Source organism: Rattus norvegicus, chromosome 20 (genome assembly GCF_036323735.1).
Source record: "Rattus norvegicus strain BN/NHsdMcwi chromosome 20, GRCr8, whole genome shotgun sequence".
In the NCBI taxonomy this organism is placed as follows: Eukaryota; Metazoa; Chordata; class Mammalia; order Rodentia; family Muridae; genus Rattus; species Rattus norvegicus.
Window position 1 is genome coordinate 20,680,025 of NC_086038.1, and position 19,093 is coordinate 20,699,117.

Here is a 19,093-nt window from a genome sequence, read left to right on the forward strand (position 1 = left end):
TGTGTGCAGTGAATGACTCCCTGTGTCACCCTGTGTCTTGTCCTTGCAGAGAAGTTGTCACATTCAACCATTTCCTGGAAGCGGCGGCCGAGAAGGAGGTTCAAGGAAAAGCAAGGCTCCAGGACTTTATTGAGAACCTGCTGCAAAGGGTAGAGCTGGCGGAGAAGCAGTTGGAGTACTATCAAAGCCAGCAGGCCTCCGGTTTCAGCCATGACACTAGCGAGCACATGGTGAGTCCCCAGCCGGCCGTGCCAGCCCCAAGGCCCCCTGAATATGGTAGTCAGAATGGACCAAGACTGAGCTAGGACGGAGAACAATAGAGCTGCGTGACTCACAGGGCCTTCCTGGGTGTCATTTGAAGCCCTAGCTAGACCATGCCTGCCTCTGATCATGGTTAACAGGGTGGCAGGGAGGTCGCTGAGTCTGAGGCAACACTTACCTGCTCACTTTCGACCTCCATTCCAAGCTGAATTGGTAGACATAATTTTTTTATACTTGTAAAATAACGAAGTCGGAAATATCTGAGTTCTGGCCTTAGTTTTCGCATAGACCAGAAAGTATGCAGGGTTGAAGGTCTTCAAGGTGATATTCTCTTCTAAGGATCATCATTTCAAGAAAGCAACACTCAACCATGTCCATACACACTCAGCCTTCCTTACAGTGGAGGGAAACCCTCTTCAGTGGCGCTCGCTGAGAAACGTTCTTTGAGTGGATATTCAAAGAGAACCCGTGGCAGGTGATTGGTTTCGGTGTACTGTTTCACACAGAAGCTCCCGGGGCTAAAGGTTGCCACCAGCCCCTGGCTGTGTTTCCTGCTCTAGGGTCTTGTTAAGTGGCCTCCTTGATCAAGACTCCCTGGCTTCTGAAGGGTAATAGGGTGTCTAATCGGTCTTCAGGCAGGGCGAGTGGATGGTCAGATCTGTCTGCTCTAAGTTCGACCTTAGAGGAATGGAGAGACGAATACTAAATAAGACAACATAAATGAAGCCAGATTTCACCTCCGCTCTCCAGGCCGACTGTAGGTTAAGTAAGGAGAGGAATCAGTGCATGAAGTTTCAGCGCCACCCTCCAGACCTGCTGGTACCTCCTCTTTTCCAGGCAGGTGCCTGTGTGCTCTGTGTAATCGTCCTGAGGCAGGACCATCACCCCCAAGCTGACTCCTCTGCTTCCTTCTTGGAAGAGCGTCCTGTCTTGTCTAGCAGTTCTTAGCTAGTTCTGGAACATCCTCTCTTGGCTAGCATTGGCTGGAGGGATGATGCTCTGAGCCCTCTCTGGCCTGAGGTCACAGAGCACCCATGTGAGGTGAAAAGGCTTGGCTCTAGAACCCTCTTAACTTGCTTCTTGCAGAGCCGAGCCTTTCTGGATCTGCTACTCTTCCAGGACGTGAAGTGAATGCGCCCAGTGCTCTCCAAGTGCCTTTAGCTTCCTGAGTTGTCAGCTCACCTGTGACTGGGGTCTCAGAGTCCTGAGGCTGCAAGGCAGTATTAACCTTTTCGGTGTGTAGGTGGACAAGTCACCGTCACCCCTGCGCTCTGCCTACGGGGTCCTAGAATAGAAAACAGTAGACGGCAGGGAGGAAGCAGGAAGCCAGAAGTGTTCCCTCTTTTTTATATTTCTGGGCTCATGTCTTTGGCTTAGCATTTCCCCCCCAGCTTGAATGTTGATCTTTGAAGAGTCGTAGCAATAACTGTCTCACCTGTATTTAATCTTGTAATCAAACGCTGAAAAGCATCCCACCTCTCCTGGTCAGATATACATATGTGGAATGATGTGTGCACATGGAATGCCTGTTAGCGATTCTTCTTGGCTCCGCCCAACAGTTACCTAGCAACAGTCAGGAACAAGCCTGGCTTGCTATAAAAGGACTGTTTAAGTGAGAACAGTCTCTCTCTGTCTCTCTGTCTCTGTCTCTGTCTCTGTCTCTCCCTCCCTCCCTCTCTCTCTCCCTTTTCCTCTCCCTCTCCCCTCTTCTCTCCCTCTCCCTTTCCCTCTCCCTCTCCTCTCTTCTCCTCTCCTCTCATCTCCTCTCCTCTCCTCTCCCTCCTCTCCTCTCTAGCCTCTTTCTGTCTCTCTGTCCTCTCCCCCTCTCCCACTCTATCTCTCTACATGTTCTTGGTTAACCTCTTCTTTCTCTTCACTCCTCTCCTCTCCTCTCCTCTCCTCCCCTCCCCCTCCTCTCCTCTCCTCCCCTCTTCTCTTCTTCTCTCTGTCTCTCTCTCTGTGTCTCTGCCTTTGTCTCTCTATCTTTCTCTGCCTCTAGTCCCTTCTCAACCCCCTTTCTCATTCCTCCCAAATAAACTTTATTTTATACTATGTCTGTCATATGGCTGGTACCTCAGGGAGGTATGCCTCAGCATGGGCCTGCTAAGGTACCCCCTCCTACCACATCATAGTGAGTTCTACAAAACATATCAATGTATGTATTCTTACACACACACAGACATGCACACACACATGTATATATACATATATGCACATGTAAACATGTGCATTCACAGGATACACACATATATACTGCACAGTATATATATATACATACATATGTATATGTATATAATATATCTGTGTTTGTGTACTAGGTACACAAACAAATTCCTTCACCCATGGTAGGAAATTAAATATTTATGTTTGCCTCGTTTCTGGTTCAGTCACATGACCAGCCTTCAGCCAGCTGGCTCAACGGAAGGAAGCCCTGGCTAATCCAAGCGATGCTTGGTGCCGTTGAGATTGCAGTGAGCAATTTAGATAGAAGAGCTGTGCGACTGGCGTGATTGGGCAGTAATGAGAGGACCAGCCCTAATTAATGTAGATTGGAGCTCTGGCCTTAAACAGACCCAGAGGATGGAGTGATTTCAAAAGGGATTAGGCACATGTATTGGTAGTTTATCTTCCCCAACTCTTCCTTGGGTCAAGTTGGGCAGTCTGCAAACTTTACAATGGGAGCATGAGTGCTCCCTCCCCCCCCCTCTCTTCTTCCCTCCCCCTCACTCTCATTGTGGTCATATGCACTTATCTATAAAATAAAAGGCCATGCCTTCCATATAATCAGAGAGCTACATCCGCTCTCTCACACCCTCAGCCAGTACGGAGACAGAATAGCTTGGCTGTTTTTAGCAAGAAGAACTTTGAGTCAGCTCTTTGGTCCAGCATAGTGTGTTACAGAGCTCCCATTTTCCCCCGGACTTCTGCACTCACCCAGAATAGTTACCTACTGCCAACAAGACAAGCAGACATCCTGCCTGGGCTCTCCTGCATCTGTCTCTTCCTGCCAGCACCTCCGTGTCCCCCTCCCAGATTGATCAGGAAAATCACTCAGCCTCTCTCACCCTCCAGTCCTGCGCTCACCTCTCCTTGGAGGCTTCACACTGATGATCCCTGATCTCTCTCCCCACCCACTCCCCTTCCCTTTCCCCTAGACAGGGCACACCAGAGGGGAGGGCAGTCCTCCCATCGCTACGTGGGCTGCCTCCTCCAGAAGGTGACTGTCAGCATTGCGTCCTTCTGGGAATGCCTCGCCTCCCTTCACCTTTTGTGCCTTTTCTGAAACAAGGCTTGACATTCTACATCTTTCCCTCAATCCCCTGGAGCATTTATGGTCTTTCTTTTCTCCACCTGGCTGACTTCTAAAAATATAGTATGCTTACTCAGATATTTTATCTTTGTGCTCTGAAAAATGCTGTCAAATTAAACACAAAGTGACCTAATATTCCATCTGCCAAAAAGATGAGGAGGAGGAGGAGGAAGAGGAGGAGGAGGAGAAGGAAGAGGAGGAAGAGAAAGAAGAAAAAGAGAAAGAAAGAGTGGAGTTGGTGTGGCTTGTTGGAGTAGGTGTGTCACTGTGGGTGTGGACTTTAAGATCCTTATCCTAGCTGCCTGGAAGCCAGTCTTCCACTAGCAGCCTTCAGATGAAGATGCAGAACTCTCAGCACTATGCCTGCCTGGATGCTGCCATGCTCCCGCCTTAAAGATAATGGACTGATCCTTTGAACCTATAAGCCAGCTCCAGTCCTTATAAGAGTTGCTTTGGTCATGGTATGTGTTCACAGGAGTAAAACTCTAAGGCAGAAGCCAAGTGACATGTTCTTCCTTCTCTCAGCATTATCCAGTTGCCCATCGTTCTTTGTCTAAGATTGAGGTTCTGTGATTTTTTCCCCCTTCTGTGTTAGTATATCTGTGTCATAGTGGTTCAGGTCAGGCAGAGCATTGAGACTTCATGGGTATAACTTCTCTGACATTTCTAAGAGACACAGTCTCACAACCAACTCCCTTTTCCTTGGGCTCTTACAATCTTTCTACCCTTCTTCTGTAATGATCCCAGGAGTCTCTTCTTTCTGGCCCCACTATTATTATTATTATTATTATTATTATTATTATTATTGTTGTTGTTGTTGTTGTTGTTGTTGTTGTTGTTGTTATTGTTTTGAGACAGTGTTTCTTGGTGTAGCTCTGACTGTTCTGGAACTCTATAGACCATACTGACCTCAAACTCACAGAGATCTGCCTGTCTCTGCCTCCTGAGTGCTAGGATTAAGGCGAGTCCCACCACCGCCCAGCCAGCTCCATTATTTTTTAATGAGGTTATAACAGCTGCTTATGCATCCTTTACACCTTAATAGGTAGTATAAGCAGTTTAATGGTGATTTAGACTTCCAGGTATGCCAGCCCATGGCCAGACTCTAGCTGAGTATCTCTGTAAATTACAAACTGATTAAAATGTTTGAGGGTTTTGTGTGTGGGTGATTTGTATATCTTGAGTCTGCTAGTGTGAACTTTGCAGATGACAGCGTCACGTGACAGTGTCAAAGGTTTGATGCACCTTGTAGGTATATGGGAGTGGGGAGAGGATGTGCAGGGGATGCTCGAATATTACAGCACCGCATTTAAGGAACTTAAAACGTGTGTATTCATGGCTCTTGGTGTCCTGAGGCGACGAGGGACCTAATCCTCCACTGATATTAAGCATGTCAAGATCCCTCTGGTCTAAATTCCAAGGAGGCCATTCCTGACATTTTCTTCACTGTTCATTCCCTGATTCTGCTTAAAGACGTGACATGATGTCATCCTACTGAGAGCATCTCGAGGAAGGGTGGGAACCTTGGGCTGGGCTTCCCCTGTAAGTGGAATGGTGACATCTGGCTAGCAATATGATAATCATCGATTTACGTTCCCAATGAAGGCACTCTAAGCCCCGCCACAAAGCACTGGCAGATATTTTATGGCATGGTACTTGGAACAGACATCATCTCGATGGTCGATGGCCTTGGGGATGCTTGTGGGCTTGGTCTTCATATGGTCTCATTTTAGAAATGATATATTTAGGAAATAACATTTGATGCTCATTTCCTCTTGGTTGGTACTCTGTGACTAGCTACAGCTGTACTAAATCAACTGTAACACAGCCAGATCCTGAGAAATAAGGGCCCATTGTGTCAGGCTTTTAAAACATGTTTTTCCCCCAAACCCGACTTACTGGGAAGCTTTTGATTTGATTTTTTTTAAATGTTGAGATATTCCGATACATGCTTCTTGGAAAACTAAGAGCAGGTGTCCAGAGATGCTCACCAAGCAAGCCAATCTGGGACATACTTGTTCTCTGTCGCAGTGGATGGCTCCCTAGGTAATGCTGCTGACTACTTACAGACCTCCTTAATGAGAATGGAGTGTCTTTAAACAAGATCGAGTTTTAAAACCCGGTCCAGGAGCCGGAGAGATCAATCAGTGGGTAAAGTGCTTGCCGCCGTGCAAACTTGAGGACCTGAGTTCAGATCCTCAGGACCCACATAAAAAGGTTGCGTGCACCTCTTCCCGCCAGCACCACAGGGGTGGCAGTGCAGAAGACAGGCAGATGATCCCTGGGACCTACGGCCACTAGCCTAACAGCTCCATGTTCAGTGAGAGGCTCTGTCTTGAGACAATAGCTTGAGATTAATGGAGGAATATTCCCAGTGTCTTTCTCTAGCTGCTTCGTGTGCTTGGGAGGGTAAGTGCACCCCCACGCTGAATACAGAATCCATTCACACCCACACATACGGCACACACGCGTCACCTCTAGCCTAGCTCTGGTAAACTGATGCTCTCTCTTGTTTATTTCCCACCAGCTCACAGACATCTCATCGAGCAGGAAGTCCCGATGCCTGTACGTATGCCTTTCTTACACACGAGCCATCGGATAATGCTTACGTTGTGCGTCTTCTTGTTGCACTTGATGAGATATCTATAAGTGGGTTTCTAAGCCTATTGCGTTTGATAAGATATCAATGCCTGGACTTGCAAAGGTGTCTGTGAACATTTATCTGCATGCCGGTGTCTCTTTTAAATAGCAGCTGATCCGTGAGAGTTACCATAGCAATGCTGGGGTGATGGTTCTCGCATATTATCTCCTGTAACTTTTTAAACATATATATATATATATACACATATATATATATGTGTGTGTGTGTAGATGTGTGTTTATATATGTATATATATGTTTATATCACACACATATATGACATAGTATATATTTATATATTACACATATATTATACACATGATATATATTATAGTATTGTTATGCTCTATACGCACTATTTTTATATTTGTATATCACGTACTTTAAACTATATACACAATGTCTTTTGCTGAGTCTCCTGGTGGTCACCTGAAGAGTTAAGAGCTGTGTTCATCCTGCATCTGTGCACGTCATCCTGGTAGCATTGATTTTTTTTTTCTTTCTGTTCTGTTTCACACTGGTAGTAGCACTAGGAATCTTTCTCTTAGATTTAGCATTAAACGGTCACAGGAATTGTGAAATTCTAGTATCTGCGACTTATCTCTGAGGGAGCATGGTAGACAGGATTAGTTAGTTGTTTTTCTTTTAACAAGCCTCTCTCTCCACCCCCCCCCCCCCCGTCTCCATCCCCCTCCCCCTCCCCCTCTCTTCTCCTCTTTTCCTCTCCCTGACACTACCCCACCCCACCCCCATAGAAGCCGAGGGCACCAGCATTCTGTTTGCAACCATCCTGAGCTGAAGGCACACTTCCATTTGAAGGGGAGAAGCTACCTGAAGAAAGCCAAGGATGAGCGAGCCGGCATGCAGCCCGCCAAGGCCATTCACGAACAGGCTGAGTCTCCGAGAGAATTCTTCAGACCAGCCAAGAAAGGGGAGCACCTGGGCCTGAGCCGGAAGGGCAACTTCAGGCCCAAAATGGCTAAAAAGAAGCCTACGGCGATCGTGAATATCATCTAGAGCTTGGGTGGCTCAGAAGCATCACCACGGGGCTTACCGAATGGTGTTCCAGGGGCCAACGGTGTTGTCCTTTTGGATCTGTGGCGGAAGGAAGGCATAAAGGAAACGCAGGGAACACAGCATACAGGGTCACTCAGATTAACCAGAATTTAACACAGCGGGTCTCAGTAAGCCAAGACTTTATTTTGGCCTCCTTTAGGTGCGAGCAAGGGAAATTATAAAAATTAAATAACGAAGTAAAACTTGAAGCACTCGAATCCTATAGTTCTGGTAAACACGAATGTGCAATTTCTTAAATAATTGGCCCAGTCTTCCACAGACCTGGCTCCAGGGGTTCCTCTACCCGGTGCCCATTAGTACGTGGGCTGCACAAGATGCCAGACTCCGGTGTCTACCGCTCTCTGAATTATGAGGCAAGGAATGTGACTGTGAAGTTCTTCTGCTTTAAAGAAAAATACTACTTTTGGTCTTCTGACAGGGCCGTGCTATGCTATGTAGCCCTGGCTGGCTTGGAGCTTGATATATATATATACCAGGCTAGCTTTGAACTTGCAGCAATCCTCCTGCCTCTGCCTCCTGAGCTCTGGGAGTACAGGTGTGCACCACCGCACCCAGCTAGGAGTGTAAAGTTCTTGTTGAGAGCAGTGAAATCAAAGGCTTTTGTCGTTTGCTTCTGTGTAGATCTCCTTTAATACATTTGAAAGTCTCTATGGTAAAGGTTCGTCTGTTACCCTTGAGTATTCTGGTTAATCAAGACTTCAGTCTCCGGGTGGGTTACAGAGTACGTTCAGTTAGACCTCGGTTCTCACTTTGCCAGGTGGCTTTCGGAGTTGATTCACATCTGGGTCTATCAGAGCATATTTATCCAGGACTGGGTGCACCCCTCCTGCCTTCTTCGGCTAAGCACGCTGCACCCTCAAGAGCTGTCTGTCTACCAGCCTCTCTAGAGATAGCTGCTAAAACCCTTGCGGTCAGTAGCAGCACTGATGTGGTGCCCAAGTGCTTGATGTGCTAGAGGGCACATTCAGTGTCCCATGGCCATCCGGGCCATGCGGTGGGGACGCCCGACGTACTACCACCGCCTGCGTCTCTGGAAGTTCCACCGGCTTGCTACCGGTTACCTGTGAGCATGCTCTTTGCTAACTTCCGTTTCCACCCGGAAGCTCACTTTGCCTCCTGCTGCTTCTATGGCTGGTGTACACTTTCCTCCCTCTCAGCCACACACCTGGGGGTGTTCATTGTGCGGTGCATTCTGCTGTAATTTCAGATGAAAAAGAATGCATGTGGGATATGACCCGTGACATTATCCTCCCCAAATGGCATTGTTCCCATTAAAAAAAAAAAGCTTTCAAGAATCTCTTGGTTTAAATTTTTCTTTCAGAAGGAATTTTTATATTTTTCCTTAAATTGAGCAACACCATCAGGTCTCTAGAGTTTATTTGTGCTGACATCCTTCCCAAAACAGGAATAATATTGTTTATGAGTATATACATATATATTACACATACTATATATATATATATATGTTAAGCATATAAATAGTTTATTTTTAAATACTCATGGAGAAAGTGTTTGTGGTGGGCAGCTTTAAAACTTTATAGCTTTGTTTCTGTACATCGAATTCCTTTATAAGTTAAGACTGTAACCTAACACCAGTAGAATTATTGTTATTGCAACAAGCATCTGATTAGCATATTACATTAAAAATAGATAATTAAGCAGTTCCTTGGGATGACAATAAATTGAAAAAGAGAACTCATCGTTTTCAGACACGTTGCACCTGTCCTTGTGTAGGAGAGGTCGCTGTTTTGAGTCTTCGCTGACTTCCGGCCTATGTGGGCAGATCTTCCGTGTGATGCGCAGGCCGTTTCCAAGTGGGGGTAAAAACAGAGCTTGGTATCCTATCACCGTGGAGGCCGATGCTGCGGAAACTGTAGTGTTATTATTTGTTGGGATAAGGAATTTCCGCCATAGTTACTTATTATTGATGTTTTTATCATGGCTGCATTTTTTCTTCGCCCGCACTGAAAAATGTGACTTGCTGATTGTGCCGCATGCTCCCTGTCCTGTGGTGTGTGCGCGGTAACAACACCTCGGCTTTGACAACCGTATAGGCAGATTTGTTTCCTCTTTTATTTAAAGTAAGTCATTTTTGGCGCTCCTTTAACAAGCCTCGGAGGCAGGACAGCCCTCTTCGACCGTGGTTCGTGTTCATCTTTGGAAAGCACTATGATGTTGTATCTACTCTACATACACTACTCAAGATAAATAGCCTTAAGATTGACTTACTAAATTCGAACACGTCTTTTGAGTTTCAGCTTGACTCTGACCCCCATAGAAGGACATATATTAAGTACAACAGACTTCCTAGAGGTATAAATCTGCTGTTAAAGTATGGGAGGTGGCTCGAAGGGATCATTTACCTACACCATGGCCAAGTTCCATTTATATGTTATCTACACACACGCACACACACACACACACACACACACACACACACACACACGCACACACACGCACACGCACTCAGGCAACCAACCATAGATTTGAAGCAGTGACTTTTTAAATCACCAAAGTTTCTGGGAAACTATGATCAAGGATTAACCGAAGTATAAATTGAATTTTATTATTTATTTTGTAAGGGGGGGGGAAAGATCTTCCTTTGAACTACTTGTCATCCTCTGATCTCCTCCCCAAACTAATAACAGATTCTTATGTGTAAGTGCAGCTTGCTTGGAGGCTGTATTCCAGGATGCTGTGGGGCCAGTCAGATGTATAGATGTTAGAATATTTCTGTTCCCAGAATGAAAAAGAAGTTTTTAGATTATGAAATACTATGATAATAAAGCTATATTTCTGACTAACATGTCGGTCCATTCCTTCTAGGTCAAGTATTTTCGGAAAGTCATGTTCGTTGCCCCGGTAACCACGAACAAAACTATGCTTCCCAAATAAATCGTTTTGTGTTCAGTCAGCACGACTTTGTACACCAATCAGCCTTCGGGGAAAACCAGCTCGTTTATTTCCATATGTTCTAATACCAATATCTAAATATTCTTTTTAACATACATTCACACCACGGGGAGGCTCATTAAAAGCCCTCTCGGCGTCTTCCCCAGCTTCCTCAACGACTGCGTCATTTTCCCAACACTTTAGTTTTATCTTGTCACCGCTTAGCAAAACCCACAAACGGATGTCATGGTGTACCCACCCCAGCCTGCATCTGCTGCACATCCTTGCCCTTGTACTTAGAACAGGTTGCGGAGAGACGAGCATTCAATTGCTGGTCTTCTAGGAGGCATGGAACTGTGGGAACTCAGTGAACTCCAGTTGTTTCCAGTCTGCTAGAGCTGTTGGTGAGACGGCCTTGCTCGGCTCCCAGTACTTAACTAGCATTAGGCTAATGGGTTTTCCATGTTACCGGTTCCAGAACTAGCATAATGTTCATGATTATCTCTGGCATTTAAATATACTGGTCTCAGTTCCAGGGATCACATGCATGTAGAGTTCTGAACATGAGGCTTGGAGATGTGGCAAACCGTGCTGATGGTCGATGTTAAAACTTGTATTCCTCCAGAGGACTCACTGCCTCACTACGGGGATCGTCGACTGCATCCATGTTATTCTGTCAGGCACTCACGGGTTCTCCTTTACAGAAACCAAAGGGAAATGGGAAGGCACGGGAGTAAAGGGGACATGCCAAGGGGTGTACAAAGGAGTGGGAAGAGAGAGAGAAATAAGTCACAGAGGAGCTGAAATGACCCAAGTATTATACACACACGAAGAAATGATATGATATAACAACACCCAACATTTTAGCTGCACATAAACTCTGTAATCCCAGTACTTAGAGGGTGGAGGCAGGAGGATCAAGAATTCAAGGTCCGGTCCCCAGCTCCGAAAAAAAGAAAAGGAAAAAAAAAGAATTCAAGCTCATCCTCAAACACATAGCAAGTTCTAGGGCAACCCCGGGGCTACGTGAGAGAGAGTCTATGTGAACAGAGGGGAAGAAAAGGAAGGTGGAAAGGAAGAAGGAAGGGAAAAAATCCTTTGTATAATTGATATATACTAATAAAAAAAATGAAAAGCTTCTAACACTAAATATCCCCAGAGCACACAGTGAACTTGCCACTGTGAACAACTCACAAGGCATCCCAGGTTAAGCATTTAGGCCTTTGAATGATAAACTTTAAAGGTGGCACAAACCTCGGTGACTTTGAGTTAGCTTTTCTTAGCTAGGACCATGCACCACAAGAGAAAACACCGACGGAACTTACTTTTTTCAAAAATAGAACTTGTTGAATGCATTGTTGGGAAGCAGACACAGGCGGTCAGACATGGCTTTTTTTTGGGGGGGGGGTTCTTTTTTGTGGCATTGAGGCAGTAGTCAACTTTTACAATCCGTGTCTTGGTCAAGTACTAAAGAACGACTTACCCTGATTTACTATGACACACGGGCAGCTATTGCCCAAGACAGAAAGGACTACTCAGGAGAGGAACTTAATCTATGGGCAGGCTGGATTCTGCCATCCTGTAATGAGAACGCCGATAAATTTTGCATACGTGGTGGCAGGTACCCAGAACAGAACAGGAGGACTGATCTTGTGACAAGAGGGGCTGCCTTCAAATACCTCAAGCGTCACATGGAGAAGAATGACTTACCTTGTGGCGGTAAAAGACATTACTGGAGTCAGTGGAAGAAGAGTATAAAGATTCAGAAATCAGACCATTCCACAATAAAAAATGTTCAGAGTGCAGCAAAGAAAAGGTTACATGGGGAACAAGTGCTCTCCCTGGGTCAGCAGGATCTTTATGGCCTCGATTTTGCGGTGGAATTAGACTGTATATTTCTCAGGTCATCCTGGCCTTCTATGATACGCCATTCGGATACTCTATTAATGCAGATGTTGACCATGTAAAGCAAGCACGGGGGTGATGTGAGGAGTTGATTTCAGAGATTTTATTCTACTGGTGTGGGCTTTGTAACGTTCTCTGTAGTACGCATCTGTGTTGACCCTTCTGGAGTCCTTGGGAGGAGTGTAGGAATAATGGAAGCACAGTGTGCATTTCCATTGGCAGGTGGAGAGAGCGTGGCTGAAGAAATGAGCGGTGTGGGCCTTGGCGTGTTGGGTGTCTCACTTGGCTGAGTGTGGATCTGATGTTTTCAGAAAAGGTTCCTTTTTGTTACAACATGGCTCCTGACGACAAGCCAACAGCTTCATCTGGTGCTCCACTCAGTCAACAGTGATTCTTTCCAGCACCGGGGAAGAACTTGGCTGCGTTGGATCTAGTGAGACACGATGGGTGTGTGGCATTTCGGGCTCCAATGTCGTGACGTCCCCCCAACTCCCTGTCTCTTCCGTGTCGTGTTGGCTCTACGTCAGCTTTTGTCTCTGTTATGATGATAGCTACAAAGGTGACTTTACCATGTTTTACAGTAAAAGCGAGACCTCATATGATTTACAGAAGTTTCTAGGGCACGGGAGTGAAAGCCAGAAAACATCAGTCTGAATTTTACCCCGTTCCTCTTTCCACCTTTGAGCCTCTTCACTGCTAAATGTGGAGGTGATCATACGTCCATGTATGGGTTGATCCCATAAAGATTCTGAGTCCTAGAACTCAGCCTAGCATTGATAGTCAGTTAATGCCTCTGAGGCTGGGAAGGTGGGTCAGGAGGTAATGTGCTCGCTACACACACAGCATTAGTTCTTGACTTTGGAAATCCTTTACATATGTAGAAGGCTATAAATGGTGGCAAATGTCTATAATCCCAGCACTGTGTAGGTTGGGACAGGCTCAGCTAGCCAGCCAGTCTAGCCAATCACTGAGCTCCAGAGTTACAGAGATCCCTTGTCTCAACGATAACAATAATAATAGTAATAGTAATAATAATAAATAATAATAATTAATAAATAGGCTGATATGGAAAAACTCAAGATTGGCCTCAGGTCTCCAGGGTCACATGCTCACACTTTCCTACCCCTTGTGACACGCTTCTTCCAGGTCCACCCACTGCCTACATTTTCAGTTCTTCCATAAATAATATCTGGGGACTAAGCACTCAAATCATGAACCCACAGGGGGCTTTATATATTCAGGCCATAAAATTCTGTCCTTATCCTCCAAAGGCTGATGCCCCTTTAATAGAAAATGCCTTTTAGTCCAAATTCTAAAACCTACCAAATTTCTTCTGATACTTACATTTAACTTTTACGTAATACAGAGAAAGTTACACAGTTTCTGTAAAACATTGTTTTAGTCCTTTATCATGGCAGGGAGTATGAGGGCATGCATGGCAGGTATGGGGCTGGAAAAGTACCTGATCCACAGGTAGGCAGGCAACAGGCAGAGAGATCTAGCCTGGCATAGGCCTCAAAGTCCATCCTCAGGGACACTCTTCCTCTAACAAAGCCATGCCCACTCCAACAAGACCACACCCACTCCAACAAGGCCACACCTTCTAATCCTTCTAATCCTTTCAAACAGTTCCATTTCCTGGTGAATAGGCATTCAAGTATATGAGTCTATGGGACCCATTCTTATTCAAACCAGCATAAAACCAAGGACTGAAGTCTACCAAAATTATCATTAAACCTTACAACTTCAGGTCCAGCATCTAGAGGAAGTGGTCTTCTGATGTAAGCTCCCACAAGCTTGGGTAGATCTATCCTATGGTCTTACCATCTGAAGTCCACTTGGCTGTTTTTTCATCTGTCTTGCCTCATAACCTATAGTTGCTAGGTTATTCAAGAGAGACCATCCCCTCATACACATTCTTAAGAACTTGAGAAGTCCCAGTGACCTCATAACTCTTACATTCCGTGTTTCCACAAAACCAACCCCTCGCAGATGAGGCCAATGTTTGTCAACCTTGAACTTTGGTTGCAATGCTCTGTGACCACTTGGGTGGTAGAACCTGGGAAAATGCTTCCCTATGAGGCCCTTTGCAAAGACAGTATCTTTGTGGCTCTCTCCTCTAAAGGAAAAGTCTTTCACATGACCTTGTTACTTCATACCTTTCACCCAGTGGTGGGTATGGTCCCAGCGCAAAGTGTTTGCATTCTTTTTAATAGCACTTACCTTTTTATTGTCCACAATTATTAATTCCTTCTTCTATGTTTTGTTTTTGTTTTTAATTTTCACTGTAAACTCCATTGCAATTAACCAATGATGATGGCCCCATATCCTGAATACTAGTCTCTCTTAAAATTTCTGCTCTGAGGGGTTGGGGATTTAGCTCAGCGGTAGAGCGCTTGCCTAGCAAACGCAAGGCCCTGGGTTCGGTCCCCTGCTCCGAAAAAAAGAAAAAGGAAAAAAAAATTTCTGCTCTGAAATTAGTCAAGTTTTTTAAAAAAAAGTTTGTGGTCTCCCCATAAAATTTAGGACGTGGACAAAGCACACACAATTCCTTGTCATAGTGTAACATGAATGTCTTTTAGTTCAGTTTCCAACAGAATCTTTGTTCCCCTCTGAAACCTCATGGATTGGCCTTTATTGTCTACCTTTTAGTCAGTATTCTAGTCTTTAATCCAGCCTTCTGAGATTCCACTGGAATTAATCTCTGAGCATTCTAGGACTTCTCTAGCTTTCATTTCTAATTTCTCCCCACAAACAAACTCCAAGCGTGTAGGAGCAACATGGTCAGGTTTCGTCACAGCAGTAGCCATGCTCCTGGTAGCAGTTTTGTGTATTGGTTATTTCTTTCATCACTGTGACCAAATTGCTAACATAATTTAAGGAAGGAGGTGTTCAATCTGGCCCACGGTTCTAGAAGTTCTAGGTGATCATGGTGGGGAGGGTATGGCAGAGTAGAGCAGTTCACACCTTGGTGGACAAGATGCAGAGAATCAGACGGGAAGGAGCCACAGATAATCTACTCCCAAGAAACTGCCCTCAGTACCCACTTCTTCATGCTCAGTCCCACCTTCAAAGTTCCCAGAACTCAAAATAGTACCACCATCTGGAGACCATGCATTTAAATCATATGTCTCTGAGAGACTCAACACACCATTTACATAACAGAAAATATAATCCTCTGAGAAATTCTGCTTTAAAAACAACGTTCTCTCTTTTCTCAAGCACAGCAATCAAATGTTGTTGCTGTTGCTGCGACTGCTGCTGTGGCTGCTGGGTCTTGAACATGCTAGCTAACATGCTAGGAACATGCTGCTCCTGAGTTACACCCCAGTTCACAGTGACTTTAAAGTCTTTGTCTGCTGACTTATTTTTTATGTTGCTGATAGTTTTATTTCTGTTGTGTTTTTTCTCTCTCTGTTTGTAGAAACGTTATCCTGGGTCACCTTATATTTAGGTTTTCTTTTTCAATTAATTGCTGGCAATTGTCTACAAGAATAGGGCTTTCAAATGCCTTTTTATGATAGCAGAAACACCTAGAGCTCACATCTCAAACCATGAGTAGGAGGCAGAGAGAGACTGGCTGGGAATGGCAGGAGTCTTTTGAAGCTCAAAGTTTCTCCCAGTGACACGCCTCCTCCAATGAGGCTCCTCCTCTTCATCCTTCCTTCACAGTTCCACCAATCAGAGACCAAGTATTTAAGCATAAGAGCCTTTGGGGGCCATTCTCATTAAAAAAACAAAACATGCTTTTTGACTGATCATTCAATCACACACATGGTCCAGTTTTCATTTTGATTTCAGTTCTGAATTTTATTCCTTGGATCACCTTCAGTTTTGGGCAAACCTCTCAAACGGTTGCGTCTCCTGCACAGTGGATCTAAAATCAAAATCAACCTAACAGAAATGCTCTGAAACTAAAGTTTGGTCTAAGACAAACACAAAGAGAACCAAATGCAAGAACTGAGGCTTGGTAGAGAATGACTGCATGCCACCAAGTTACTGTTCTTGTAGAAGAAAGCCTTGAGCCCAGCATCAGTCCTTGGAAGAATCTGTCCAAGACGAAGCGTTTCCATGGTTTCCAACATCTTCATCCAAAAACAAATGTCTGTGCCTCGGAGGAAATTCTCACTTCTTGATAACAGAGTGTTGGGGATGTAGCTGATGGATTTGGGACTTTTAAAAGGTCTTGAATCCTGTCATCACCGAGTGGCACATTGGATCTTTTTCTCTTTATAGTGGAAGATTTCTGGATTGGAGGCATATGAGCAGGTATATAATCACAGAACATGAGTTTCAATAAGAAATTTACTTCTATCGCTCAAGTATAAGAATGCTTAAAGGCAGTTCCTTCTGATTTGAGATTAAAATAGATCTGTCTGTCTATCTGTCTATATATATTTCCATCCATCCATCATCTATTTTTCTACCTGTCCATCTGTCTATCTGTCCATCCATCCATCCACCCAACTACCCACTCACCTATACACTAGTCCATCTGTCTGTCCACTGCCTGCCCACCCACCCAGCCAGCCATTATCCCCCCTCTCTCTCCCTCTCCCCCTCTCCCTCCCCCTCACTGTCTTTTCCCATCTCCCTCCCTCCCTCCCTCTCTCCCTCTTTCCCTCTCTCCCTCTCTCCCTCTCTCTCTCTCTATCCACCTACCCACCTACCCCATCCACATAAAATTTTCGGAAATAGTACCAAAATCAGTACCTATACAAGAAAATCAACCTTGATAAATACATTTACTTTGTTTACCAACAACCGTTCCTTCAAGTCCCCACACTGGTCCTCAAAGGCCACAGTCTATCAGACCTAAGACCAGGTGCCTTTTTTCTCTCCTCATTTTGTGCTGTCACAGTGGTCCCTAGTGCTGGCTATCACAGGCATCGGGTCTGAAGTATTTGGAGCAGACTATTTTAATCTTTTATGCCCCCTAGTTATTTTTCAAATGCCATCAATGATGCCGGGGAGGGGGGGATGACGTAAGGGGCAGTTTCTCGGAAATAGAGCCTGCTGTGAGCTCTGACCGCTGTGCACTCCGATTTCTTTGTTAAAGCCACATTCAGGTGATGCTCTTTCTTCAGTCTTTGCCTCTGAATGGTGCCGTTAGGAGATGAGGAAGATGGAAGTCACCTCATGCTAATCAAATCAGTGGGACACTTTCCCACATTCCTCAGGTGCAGTCACCGATTCAAGCTGGACGTGTGTCAACACCCACAGACTACCCGGATTCCTTTCTCCTTGGGAATGGGAAGAGCTTAGAGCTTTTAGGCCTCCCCTTCTATTCTTCAGGAAGCTGAGACATGTCGAAGGGAGTAATGTTCCAATAATTATAAATAATTGTCCAGAAAGCCAGGAGCAAAGGAAGAGACACAACCCAAGTCTCTTAGATTTTTATGAACCAGAAACTCACTTTTTTTTATAGACTTGATTTTCTTTTACAAAGTGTGCATTATATGTTTATATATATATGTATATGTGCATGTGTGTACATATGATATGTGTATATGTGTATATTTGTATATGTGTGTATGTGTATGTGTATATGTGTATATGTATGTGTATATGTGTGTATATGTGTGTATGTGTATATGTGCATGTATGTGTATATGTGTATGTGTATGTGTATATGTGTATATGTTATATGTATGTGTATATGTGTGTATGTGTATGTGTATATGTGTGTATGTGTATATGTGTATATGTGTGTATGTGTATATGTGTGTATGTGTGTATGTGTATATGTGTGTATGTGTGTATGTGTATATGTGTGTATGTATGTGTATATGTGTGTGTATGTGTGTGTATGTGTATATGTGTGTATGTGTGTATGTGTGTATGTGTGTGTATGTGTATAAACACTCTCTTAACAAAGCTAGCCTTTTCTTTTCAATAGACTAACCCTGAAATCTAAGTTTTATTTTCCTTCAGGTACTGCAGGCCAACCCAAGCAATTTACTACATACAGCTAGTTTCTTAGTTAGGGCTACAGTTACCATGAAATACTATGGCCAAAAATCAAGTTGGAGAGGAAAGGGTTTGTTTGGTTTGTACTTTCAGGTAAAAGTGCATCACTGAGGAAAACCAGGGCGGGAACCTGAAGACCCATGACTATGTAGAGACCATGGAGGGGCACTGCTTACTGAGTTGTGCCTCATGGTTTGCTTGGCTCGCTTTCCTATAGAACCCAGGACCACGAGCCCAGGGATGGCACAATGGGGTGCCCCATCCCCCCATTAATCACTAATTAAGAAAATGCCTCACAGGCTTGCCTACAACCTGTTCTCATGGAGGCATTTTCTCAAGGAGGTTCCCTCCTTTGAGATGACTTGGATTGGGTCAAGTCGACACAAAAACAAGCCGGGGCAGGATCCAAGACAGTGGAATTCCTTCCGTGTTTGTAAGGACACAAACTGAAACGTCCATTTACCTCATAACTCAGAGAAGACCATGCACGTCCTCTTTTGCTTTACAGCTACTGTATGTATCAGGCTAAAATACAAAGGAAAGCAGACTGAGTAAACTTTACTCCAGGGAAGGTTCTGAGCTCTTGGCCTGGGCCACAAGAGCAGTATGTTAATTTCATGCAAATTAACAGTGAACCCAAGAGCATGTGATGGCTCTCTTCCACATTTCTTTTGTTAGTTCTTCTAGTGATCTTTCAAAAGTATCCAATCCTTTCTGGAATGTTCCTTTTCTTTTTTTTTTTTTTCTGAACCCTGACCCATAAAATATTTTCTACCAAAAGAGATCTGGAAAATGGCCAGTCAAATGAAGGAATCTCGTCTAGTTCTGTTTTAGGCTGCTAATAGCCAATCGTGGTCGGTAATGCTTTACTTACATCCATCAAGGGAAGATTTGCCGATTTTCGTTTATTTTTGCTTAGAGTGAAATGTCTACTGAGAGGAAATCTCCGACAAGCCAAATGGCTGTCGTAATGAATTATTTTGATGGGGACAATAAAAAGACTGTGGGAAATTCGAGTTGAATTTACAAGCTCAAAGC

General features: G+C 44.5%; 1 protein-coding gene and 1 long non-coding RNA gene across 5 annotated transcripts in view; one reads left to right on the forward strand and one right to left on the reverse strand.

Annotated features, from left to right (window-relative positions):
• Positions 1-8,583, forward strand: part of Zfp365 (zinc finger protein 365) — a 23,486-nt gene extending 14,903 nt beyond the window's left edge. Inside the window, exons 3-5 of the mRNA NM_001025145.1 lie at positions 50-230; positions 6,099-6,136; positions 6,967-8,583. Coding sequence (NP_001020316.1) covers positions 50-230; positions 6,099-6,136; positions 6,967-7,228 — 481 coding nt within the window. The 3' untranslated portion in view covers positions 7,229-8,583. The remainder of the gene's footprint in view (positions 1-49; positions 231-6,098; positions 6,137-6,966) is intronic.
• Positions 7,391-14,017, reverse strand: LOC134483799 (uncharacterized). 4 transcript variants are annotated; one of them, XR_010060829.1, is made up of 3 exons: positions 13,910-13,993; positions 11,891-12,700; positions 10,228-10,876 (listed from the first exon to the last, which is right to left on the reverse strand). It is a non-coding gene; the product is annotated as an uncharacterized LOC134483799 (long non-coding RNA). The 4 variants fall into 4 exon arrangements; XR_010060830.1 differs by having other exon boundaries at positions 11,891-12,515; positions 13,910-13,991; XR_010060828.1 differs by lacking the exon at positions 11,891-12,700 and having other exon boundaries at positions 7,391-10,876; positions 13,910-14,017.
• Positions 14,018-19,093: the final 5,076 nt, after the last annotated feature.